This window comes from Dipodomys merriami, unplaced genomic scaffold (assembly GCF_024711535.1).
Source record: "Dipodomys merriami isolate MVZ:Mamm:240054 unplaced genomic scaffold, mDipMer1.0.p SCAF_81, whole genome shotgun sequence".
In the NCBI taxonomy this organism is placed as follows: Eukaryota; Metazoa; Chordata; class Mammalia; order Rodentia; family Heteromyidae; genus Dipodomys; species Dipodomys merriami.
Window position 1 is genome coordinate 2,076,344 of NW_027206413.1, and position 12,198 is coordinate 2,088,541.

General features: G+C 35.5%; 1 protein-coding gene across 5 annotated transcripts in view; it reads left to right on the forward strand.

Moving 5' to 3' along the window:
• The window catches only part of LOC138819687 (nucleoside diphosphate kinase homolog 7), a 101,364-nt gene that overhangs the window by 52,654 nt on the left and 36,512 nt on the right, over positions 1 to 12,198 (forward strand). For all 5 annotated transcript variants that reach the window (XM_070011188.1, XM_070011190.1, XM_070011186.1 and 2 more), the window contains 3 exons: positions 3,412 to 3,476; positions 7,781 to 7,849; positions 11,097 to 11,198. In XM_070011188.1, coding sequence (XP_069867289.1) covers positions 3,412 to 3,476; positions 7,781 to 7,849; positions 11,097 to 11,198 — 236 coding nt within the window. The remainder of the gene's footprint in view (positions 1 to 3,411; positions 3,477 to 7,780; positions 7,850 to 11,096; positions 11,199 to 12,198) is intronic.

Consider the following 12,198-nt stretch of genomic DNA (forward strand, 5'->3'; position numbering starts at 1 on the left):
AATCCATATCCATGGATAAAAAGAAAATTCTTATTATTACATAAGTGAAAAAGTACTATACTAGTTTCTTCAGCTAAAGCCTAGGTCTAAAATTTGTGAACTAGGGTTATATGCTCAGCTTTTATGTTCTTTTCCAGTAGTATGATTTTGAACTCAGGGCCAGTATTTTACCACTTGTGTTATTCCTTTAGCCTTAGAAAATTATATTCTGTATGTCAGTAGTATATTTTGGTTGTGAAAATATTCAGTTTTACATGGAAAATATTTTATGATATAATATAACATATATAACATATATAACGTAAAACATATATTTATGATATATAATGATATATAGTATTCCACCTTATCCTCATTTTTTGCGTATGTTAAAGGATACCATATCTTTGTATCGCACTTACCTTTGTCTTTACCTTAAAAGATACCTAACTTTTAAAAAAAGTCATCAGTATATTTACTATAAAATTTTCCAGTACGAATAGTGACATTATTGGGTCAACAATAATAAAGCCTCATTGAGGGATTCTGAATTCAAGATTGAAATATTAACAGATAGGAGCAGATTCAGTAAGGTCTGTGGGTATTAGCATGGCTTCAGGCACATTGTTAGAAAAGTCTTTTTATTTTTGAGTACAATTTTTTTTATTGTCAAGGTGATGTACAGAGGGGTTACAGTTACATAAGTAAGATAATAAGTACATTTCTTGTCAAACTTGTTACCCCTTCCCTCATTTTTCTCCTCCTTTTTAACTTTTAGGACTACTTTCTAATGTATGTCTTATATTCATAGTGGCAGACTGGTTTCTTTATCTTGCTATGGCTCCTCCCAGCCCTCCTGCCCCCTCCTTTCTTTTTTAAAAATTGTTATTATATAGTTGATATACAGAGGGGTCTCAGTACATGAATCAGATACAATCAGTACAATTCCTTTTGAACCAAGTCTCCCCTTCCCACTCTCTCCTAGTCTTTCCCTCCCATCCCCACCCACATAGTGTCTAGTGAATATCACTGTTGTATTTGTTCATCCTTGTTCTACTTTTTATGTGCCCTCCCTTACCATCCCAAATACAAACAAACAAGACAAAAGGAAAAGAAGACAAAAACAGCAACAATGCCAACTAAAGAATGTCTATTATTTTCTTTTCTTGGAGTTCATGTCATAGAATATTATTTTATATGCTCACCTGTCCATAGTCATTGAGCCTTAGTATACCATATAGCCTCCTTCGGCCTCTGTATGTTAATGAGTAGGTTCCTATGTAATTTATCACGTTCCACTGTTATTTACGTATTTTAGTCATTCAATATGTTGTATTTTTGGGGGGGGGTTTCGGTCATGGGGCCTGAACTCTGGGTCGGGCGCTGTCCCTCAGCTCTTCAGCTCAAGGCTAACGCTCTACCACTTGAACCACAGTGCCACTTCCAGCTTTTTTCTTTTTGCTTATGTGGTACTGAGGAATCGAACCCAGGGCCTCATGCATGCAAGGCAAGTGCTCTACCACTGAGCCACCTTCTCAACCCCATGAATTCGTGATTGATTGTTGGATGAAGGATTAAATTCATTCTTAGCTTAATTATGTGCTTTTATGATAATGGTTTTGTCTATTAAAGACCAAACAATGGAAAGTCACTGTGTCTTTTATCTTTTAATATCAGAGTGTACTCTTCACACTTGATTGAAATAAAAGAACACCTGTTGATAGGCAGCCAAAGCCCAGGATCTAGCAACCATGATGTTTACATCAGTCACCTTAGGGTTTAATGATGTATTGTAATGATGTAGTATACACGATCTATCCTTTGACTGGATTAGAAGAAACAGAAGCTAGACAGAGCCATGGGAAAGAGCTCAATGAAGTTTTACTGCACTTGGCAAAGATGATTGTAATGTGTAATGTTGGGGATAGCTTACACTTCTTTGATATTTCTCCTCTGTGTGCCCTTGGAAACATTTCCTGATCTCCATAAAGATTTTTTTTTTTAGTGTGTGTCATGTATACCATTGTATATGTTATTGCCTCAAATGCTTGTCAGTCTTTGTCTCTAAACATGCTATCTAACATATTTTTATCCAAATAATTATTTCCCCCACTTTTTTTGTCAATTGTGAGGCTTGAACTCTGGGCCTGGCGCTGTCCCTGAGCTTTTCAGTTCAAGGCAAGCCATGAACTCATGATGTTAACAAATTATCTTTTTGTAATGCAATTTAAATAAGTCCTAAGTATAGCTAAAGTAACTTATGGATCCATTATATAGTATCCAATGAATACTGTACAAGTTAGTAATATTAGTATGACAAGAAATATTGTTCAAAACCAGCTCAAAATGACTAGGGTTCAGATTTGATTTAGGCATGTGACTGTTCTATAACATTGACTCAGTTAGCTGCTGTTTTTAAATCTTCAAACTTCTGGGAAACCTTTGTTTTCACAGCTAAATCAGTTGGCCTTTGCTTGGTACAATTGTGATATTTGAGAAACATATCCATCTACCTGTCTTTTTCTCCTCCATCCCTCAGCCTGCTGCAATTAAAATAGCACTAATTAGCTACCATAAGTTAGTAAAATAAAAACGTATATAAAGCACTATATACGTGGTAATATCTAAGTGAACTTTCAGATGACTCAATACCATGAGAGAGCAGGAAAAAAACAAGTCTTAACTGCTTTGCAAAAATGAATAGATATATAAAAGAACTTAGATTTTTATAAGAAATCAATAGGATCTTTAAGCCAGCCCTACAGTTTCAGAATAGGCAGACCCCATTTTAAAAACCACTCATCCGTGAGATAAAGCTCAAATTCCTCATGCTGGCATTTAAGACCTTCATTAGTTTGGATTAAGTCTCTTGTCTTTTTCTGTTTTGCTTTTCTTTTCTGACTTGCTTCTCGCTGCCCTGTAGCCATACACACACTTTCGCAGGGCTGTGTCTTTTCTCCTGCCCTTATGTGGACCCATCATCTTGCTATGGTGTCAGGTACCTTTCAGCTTTCATTCTCCCTTGAAGTTTCTGTCTACCTTTTTATAATTTCATTTTTCTCCTTCTTAGAACTGCTCTTTGATTTCCTTCTGTGGCCACTGTTTTGACATTTCATTTTTAAGAGTTATTTGAAAATGACTTATTTTTCATATTTTTAAATCACTAGTCTTCTGTGGCCTTTTAGGCAAAAATAGTATCTTAAAAGATTTTTTGTTATCTTCAGGGCTGTCACTGATGGTCTTGAAACATTCACTGAGGGGCGTCTAAGGATTAATTGTAATTCTCGTTATTCCAGATTTACTCTTTCTTTTAAAAAGAATGTGCTTCTTATAGAGTATAAGCAAAATAATTTGACATTGAAGCGTGGTATTTCTAGGAAACTAAAATGGTTTAAATATCTTGCCTTATGTCCATTTATTTTTCATTTTCAGGACTGTTGGGAAAGATCTTGATGAGTATTCGAGATGGAGGCTTTGAAGTTTCAGCTATGCAGATGGTACATAGTTTGCAATGACCCACGAGCCATAATTAATATTTCTTTTAAATAATTTCTTTTAAAATGTTTTAAACTCAGTATTCAAGTGTACTTATGAACTCAATGTTTCAAAAATAATGGACTCACATACTGAATTCAATAACTGTATTTAACTGAGAAAAGGAAAATTTACCTAATATACTCATTTAAGTTTGCAAGGGAAGTTTGTAAATTTCTTAGAACTTCGGTCCGAAACTTTTAGTCCTAATAAGTTAGTTTTTACAAGTGAAACATAGATTCAAAGTACAGAATGTCAGGGGTTTTTCTCTCTTCTGCATTTTTAACTAGTTGATAATGATGGAAGGGAATCAGTTCACTTATTTCGCCTTGATCTGGTGGTACTGGGTTCTAGACTCTTCCTTTGGAGTTAGTATACTTCAGATCCTCTCTGTCTGGGCACCTCCTTCACTGGGTCTCAAACTTATATACTTGCTCAGAATTTCCCTGCTTATACACCCCCAGGATGCCCTTAGCTGAAAAAAAAACCCAGCAGTTCACATTTTGATAGCAGTATTCCTTTGACCTTTATTCATTGGTGCATTTAACAATAATTCAAGTGCCAAAATATCATGAGACTCAGATAAACAATTTAGTTTTCAGAACAGAGCCCCAGCAAGTTAATTTTTATTTTATTTTATTTTATTATTATATATTTGGCCATATTTTTATGTACTACATATACTATAAACAAATACAATACATGCTACAAAAACATTTTTTTAAATTTAACTGTCAAGAAATAATACAATGACACATGTTCATATTTTATTTCAAATTGGTTTGCTTTTCACCCATTTCAAATAGTGAAATGTTACTTGTGGATAATTAAAAATTATCTATTTGCATTATTAACGATAAACAATTACAACAAATTAATAAGAATTAACTGTGTCAAATATTAGTATTCAAAAAATGGGCTTTTGCAGAGTAATTATGTATAAAACATAGCAGCCAATTTCAGTTTACTTTGCTCTATAACAATGTACATATGAACTTGGAGCCTAGCATTTCTTTTTTATGGGAAGATACTTACGTGAAGTCTTTTGATTTCTTGAGGTCCAGTAACTGCTACACCACACGAATCCAACCCAAGAGTTCATGTAATGGCTTCAGACAAATGATCATTGAGAAGTTCTTGTCATTTTTAGTAGAGTTGCATGTTCCATTAACAATACATAGGATGAAGAGACACATTTTTCAGCCAATATCAAAGCCAAAAGAAAATACAAACATTCAGATCATTTGTGACAAGGATCTTATACAAATATTTTAGATGCCATACTTTCAGGAAAACAAAATTGAAGGTGTATTTGGATTTTACAGTATCTACACTAACTGGAAATGTACAAGTAGTCAGGTGGAATTTGTCGAGTGTTGCAAATCTGTTCATCCAACATTAAGCACCCAACTATGTGCATAGCACTGTGCTAACATTTTATAAGTCGAGTATTAGTGTCTTTATCAAGCATTACCTTAGTGTGAGGTAAAAATAAATTAGTTCATTAGTTTGCGTGTGATGAGTTTGTGATCCCGCGCCAGTTGGCTTCCCTGGGCCATGTAACAAGCGTCTGCACTACCTCATTCACTCACACACACAGCTACGCATACTGTGTTCCAGGCAATGTGCTAGTCACTGAAATACCATGATTTGGTATATGTTTCAGGAATGCAAATTTATCATATAACCTATGTAAGACAACTAGAAAGGCACATTATTGTTCTAAAATGAGGTCCGAAGCAAAGTACAGATGTTTTTATTGGTCATACGACACCAGAGTCCAGGTCCTATATTGAATGGGCACTAACTTTGAAAGTTTCATGTTGTAGTTAAAAAGAGCCTAGATCGTTTTTGGTCTCATAGGTCTATTCTTTGGAGCATGACACTCCATATAAGCCATTCTACATGTAGGTTTATAAACTAAACCTGGATATAAAAAGAAACATAAACAAAGGCAATTTATAATGTCATGTACTTCAAATACTATTCTGGCCAAGTAAAATGAAGACATAGTTAATTCATGATTGACTCTCACAGTTTTCAAAGCTCTAACCCTACACCAAACTCATATAATTCTAATTGCCTTATATAAAAGTTGCACACAATGCAGAGGGCAGAATTTGGCCCTGAAACCTTCCATGGAATAGTCTAAGTGATTGGTCCTTCCACTCCAAGTAGAATCTGAGAATTAGAACTCTGCATCTCCTATGAGGATATTGGCATCTAGGAGAAATGGCCTTTTAGGTCCCATCAGCCAGGAGTCTCTTTAGGTGCCGTAGAAGTTACTTTATTATTTTTAAAAGATTGTTTATTGTAAAAATACTCTACAGAGGGGTTACAGTTACATGAGCAAGGTAATGAGTACATTTCCTATCAAGCACTGTTACCTCCTCCTTTGTTTTTCCCCTACTGTTTTGGTCAAGGACAAAGGGTGAACCAATGCAACAGCAATATCCACAATATGCTGGAAATGAACTGTACAACTTGGGGTGGGGATTGAGGGGGAGGGGAAAACAATGTTTTACAAGAAATGTGCTCACTTCCTTAGGTATGTAATTGTAACCCCTTTGTACATCACCTTGACAATAAAATTAAATTAAAAAAAATCCTTTATAATATAGGTAAGGTTTTCCAAATATCAGAAGATGTAAGATTAACTTAAAAATTATAATTATAGGAATTATAGCTTTAAATATTGACCTTAATGTTGGCCTACAATCTATCACAGTGATTAGTCATAGTAGATAATGATATTATTATTACTATTATTAATTAAATCTGTTAGAAGCATGATAATGTAATGACATGTATAGTTATTGAGTTTCAAAATTAAAAAAAATCTATTTCTAAATCTGAGATCAGCTGTTTTCTAGATATGTGACTCCGGCAAATTTCAAGCATTCTTATTCTCAATTTTCTCATCTAAGACATGAGAATTCTGAGTAAATGGGCTATTCTTCAGATTAAATAGCCGTGATCAGAGTTTCCTGAACAAATTACTAAGTATTTAACATGTTATCTCTTCTGATTTTATTTTGCTGCATTAATAATACAGGTTACATGGTTGAAAGGTAGAACTGAAACAGAATTCCCTTCCTCTAATAGCAGCATTATCTATGAGGCTACATTCTTCTTTAATAACTATGTAGGCAGGAATTTCTTAGTAATATTCAACGTTGGCAAAAATAAACAGTAGAAGAAAATAAAATTGAAAATCAGAGGCTGTTTTTTAAAATTAAGTTTGAGTTCCTAGACCTAATGAAATTTTTATTTCTAACTAAATTTAAAGCCTGTCTGAAAAGAATGATTTGTTCTAGACTCATTCTGTAAGCTTGCTATTATTTACTATTGTTTCTGAAGATTAGTAGGATACCCAGATGACATCTTTAAGTGTTTTGTTATACACCAGAGTGGGAATTTTTCTGGAAGCTGAAGAGGAAAATAGAGTTGTTTTTCATCCCCACTACATAATCTGAAGCACTAGACGTTCGTTAGTCACCTTTCTTCTTGTGCCTTTAATCTACCAATAAGCATTCTATGACATATATATATATTTTTTTATCATATCAAGAATGAGGCTTTATTCAGAGCAGTGTAGGTTAGTGGCTAAAAGCATGTGCAGTGAGTCAGATTCCTGGAGGCCAAATGCCAGTGTGGGGAGATGTAGGGTCACTGGGTCTTGGTAGCCCTGACTGTAAATTTGCACCAGTCACACCACCTTTGCCATGGTATATACTATGAAGATTAAATGAGGTGATTCATGCATAGAACCTCACACATTAACCTCTCAATGATCTCTGTCTGTTGCACTTGGTGGTCAGCTAACTCTTTACACCATGTGTTCTTCTGTGAAGTGTAATGATGCAAGGTTTGCTGTTGAACTTGGTTTAAGTAGGGGATGAGAGAGAGATGGGAAGAGAGGAGAGTTAAGGTTTGTGGTCGGCATATGTAGATACATCAAACAGGAATCCCTTCACAGAACTAACTGATGCTAATAAAATGTGGGGAAAGAGATTGACATTTTAAAAGTTAAAGAACAAGCTGAGTATAGTGACACAGACCTATAATCCCAGCACTTGGAGGGCTGAGGAAGGGTGACAATGAATTCTAGTTCTGCCTGTGCTAGAGAGTAAAACCCTATCTCTCTGTCTGTCTGTCTTACAAGCAGAATATATCCAAGGGATGATTATTGTTGAGGGCTAAATGTAGCTTCTTTTTCTTTGTTTGGCCAGTTGGTTTATGTTTTCTTTTTCTTTTTTTGGTACAGTTCAATATGGATCAGGTTAATGTTGAAGAATTCTATGAAGTATATAAAGGAGTAGTAACTGATTATAATGTAAGTATTATCGTAAATTGAAAAATCATAGTACTGAAAACAATTTGTGTGTCTCAGATCCTTGGAATTTCAGTATAATTTATAATCATTCAAAGTATTCAATATAAAGCATAAGGTAAGTATCCCTTAAAGTATGATTTGCAAATTGTATATCTGATAAGAGGTTAATATTTAAAATATATAAGAAACTCAGAAAAAGGAATTGCAAAGTAAAAAAAAAAATAAGAGGGTTTAAAAATGGGCAAAGAGCTGGATGTGGTGGCAAGTGTCTGACCTCAGGCTGAGTGAAAGGGCCAAAGCTCAGTGATCCCACAATAACAAGCTTGGGAGAAACAGACCCTACCCTCTGCTGATAGGGGTAGAAATTAGTATAGCTGTTTTAGAAAGTGAGTGAATATTTCTTAAAAAAACAAAAACTAGAATTTCCATACATAATCCACAATTCCATTTCTAGGTGTGTGTGTGTGTGTGTGTGTGTGTGTGTGTGTGTGTGTGTGTGTGTGTGTGTGTGTGTGTGTGTGTGTGTGTGTGTGTGTGTGTGTGTGTGTGTGTGTGTGTGTGTGTGTGTGTGTGTGTGTGTGTGTGTGTGTGTGACATATTTCTAGGTATATACACAGTCAAATTTAAATCAGAATGTGGAAACTTACCTGCATGCTGTGTTTATTTCAACATTATTCACAAGAGCCAAGGTATAGAAGCAACTTAGGTGTACATTGCTGGATGACAATTTCTTGTTTTTATCATGAATTCACCAGAGATACTTTGAATATATATGATATACTGTAACCATCAGTGATAAAACATCCATAGAGCTTATATTCTGGTGAGGATGGACATAATTGAATCAAATGATCCCATACCCAACTCGCTTAGGTCAGTATATGACTATAAAGGAAACAAAAATGTTTTTTTTCTTTTTCAAAAAGTTTCTCCTTACCAGGTTGTTTGTTAAGCCTTCAGATTTCCATTACTACATCTCACCCCTCCATAGTCCCGTGTGCCTTTTCATTCAACACCTTTTAGAGCAAATGAGTTTTATTTTGTATAAAGTCATCTAGACAGATGCTAAAAGGCAGGGAGAATTCCTGCCATTTATTTATTTATTTATTTATTTATTTATTTATTTATTTATTTATTTATTTATTTATTTATCAATCATCATTGAGGATGTATTATCTTGCGTTCTCATGAAAAAATTGCAAAAGAAAACCCTACCAAAAAACCTTATTTCTTAAAACTTTTAGGATGACTTAATTTTTTTGGATCAAGTTTTTAAAATCTTTTTAAATATTTTTTTATTGTAAAAATACTGTACAGAGAGAGGGGTTACAGTTACATGAGCCAGGTAATGAGTCCATTTCCTATTGAGCATTGTTACACCCTCCTTTATTTTTCCCCTAACATCTCTTTCTTCCCTACCTCCCCATCTCCTCTCTCCCTTCCTCCAACCCCCTGCCCTGCAAAGTTGTGAAGTTCGTTTTCAACATAGTGTCTTGTATATCTCATTGTTACAACGGGTCAACCTGTATGCTTATTTCAGCATTTTATTTCCCTCCCCCTCCCCAAATTAGAAAAATGTGTATACACGATGCAGGACACCGGAGTCAAATACACTGACAACAGGGGTTGTACATGGGGGAAGAACATACAAAGAAACCAAAAACAGTTACATATTAGATTAAAAGTACATTAAAAAGAACAGCAACAAAGATAAAACCTCATGTGTCCTTATCTTGGGGTTCATTTTGCTTAGCATCAGGTTATATGATCATATATACATAGCTTTTGCCATCTTCTGCTTGTCCTCGACATATACTAGTTATTGCAGATAAGGGAAACCATGGGACCTATGTTTCTTTGGGTCTGGCTTACTTCACTTAATATAATTTTTTCCAGGTCTTTCCATTTCCTAACAAATGGGGCAGTGTCATTCTTTCTGATGGAGGCATAGAATTCCATTATATATTTGTGTGTGTGTGTGTGTGTGTGTGTGTGTGTGTGTGTGTGTGTGTGTGTGTGTGTGTGTGTGTGTGTGTGTGTGTGTGTGTGTGTATATTGCATTTTCTTGATCCATTCATGTACTGAGGGGCATCTGGGTTGGTTCCATATCTTAGCTATGGTGAATAATGCTGTGATAAACATGGTTGTGCTTAGTATGGCTTTGTGATCATTTGGGCAAATGCCTAAAAGTGGGATTGCTGGGTCATAGGGGAGGATTAATATCATGAAAATGGCAATACTTCCAAAGGCTATCTACAAATTCAATGCGATACCTGCCAATATCCCAACCTCATTCTTCAAGGAAATGGAAAAAGTAGTCCAAAAATTCATGTGGATCAACTTTTAATGCAACATACGTTTGATGGAGTTCTTTGCTCAACATGTTTTTCTTTCCACTTTATATATTTTGAACAGCCTTTCCATCTATTTTTGATGTCATCTGTTATCACATTGAAAGTGAGTGAGGGGATAGAGAGATAGAGATAGATACAAAAGAGAAGGAAAGGAGGAGAAAATGAAAGAAGATGGGAAGAAAACAGGAAAAGTAGAGGAATTAATTTTTTGGTGGAGGGGACATTTTATGCCTTCCTCTCCTGTAAAGAATTGGGCCCTTTAGGCTTCTATGTCAGTGTACTTCACTATCATGAAGACTGAAAATCAGAGTCTTAGGATCTGGGCACCTCCCATCCTGTCTTTCTGTTACTCTGTCCTGAAAATTCTATTTACACTGGCCTCACTCTACTTCATCCCTGTATCTTTAGTGCAGTGACAGTGTTGGACTCTATTGTGTGTTCTCACATACCCTGTGTTTCTCCTTCCTCTCTGGGAATTGTTTGCTGGCAATAAAGTGGACCAATCATTTGCTTGTCTCATTTCCCCCCTCTCCCAGGAGTCACAGTACATACATCCTGTCATCCAGTCCAAAAACTTGCTTTGTGTATTTTGTTTAGTTTCTAGGACCAAGTGAAATATGCTAAAAGATAATTTCAGACAATGGAAATATGAGGTGGTGAAGTATTCCATTAACATGATAGGGATGGAGATGAAGGACTATATCTAAAAGAATTCTTTCAGGAAAAGTGGGCATAATTTGGAAACTGCTCAGTGTATGGGATACAGGTGGGAAGAAGTCAGAGGTCTTTAGCACTTGGAGATTAGTGGGATGGTAACACAACAAAAAGAGGAGGAGTAAAATATTACCGAATTGTACTGATTCTCTTGTGTTCCTTTATAATACATGTCATAGGAGATGGTGACAGAAATGTATTCTGGCCCTTGTGTGGCTCTGGAGATTCAGCAGAGTAACCCTGCCAAGACATTTCGAGAGTTCTGTGGGCCTGCCGACCCTGTAAGTTATTCTCAACGACTGGTCTAGTCTGTGTTATTCACTAGCTACATGTTTGGATAAGTTTATTCTAGTGTTCTTAGAATAAATGACAACACCAAATGAATATACAAAATCTGTTCAAAATGGTACTTTACAAGAGGAAATCATCTTTATCACCCTAGTTACCAAGTAGAATGGACAAAAGCATTTATTGTGGCCCTTCTTTCTTTCTTTACTTTTGCTAAATTTTATAAATAAATTTTGCAAGCTTTTCATAGAAATCCTCTAAGGTGTTATACTTTGACCTAGAGAGGATGTAAATAGAGCTTTAAATGTGAAGACCATCACAATGGTGGAATCATACCTGATATATAAATGAATACAAGCAGTGGAATTTATTTGTTGTCAGTGGTCTAAATTCTTAGATCTACCTGCATTCCACATTGTCTTACAGAGCAAGATACAGATACTGACCAAATGTTGATAGTTCAGTTGAAGGAGCAATCAATATGATCTGACTTTTGTGACATCTAACTTTATTAGAGAAAGAGATATATGTCAGAAACTGGTGGCTCATGCCTATAGCATTAGAATCAGGCTGAGATCTGGCAGATCTCGATTCACAGATACTCTACCTCCAATTAACCAGCCAAAAGCAAGGCTAGATTAAAAAACAACAGCAACATTTACCCTGTGTCGTATATACGTGTATCTGATCTTGGGAAGGGAAGGGGGATAACAAAATGGTGAGACAAAGAGCAAAGTGTGAACTAACTCAGCATCAAACTCACAAGACACTCAGTTGGAAATGAACTTTACAACTTGCGGGGGAGGGAAGTTGGGGGTGGGAGAAGTGGGAGAAAAACGAGGGAAGGGGTAACAATGTTCAACGAGAAACGAATTCATTACCTATGTAACTGTAACCCTCTGTACATCACCTTTACAATAAAATAAAATTTTTGATAAAAAAGCAAGGCTAGAAGCATGGCTCCAGTGGTAGAGCATCAGCTGTAAGCAAGAA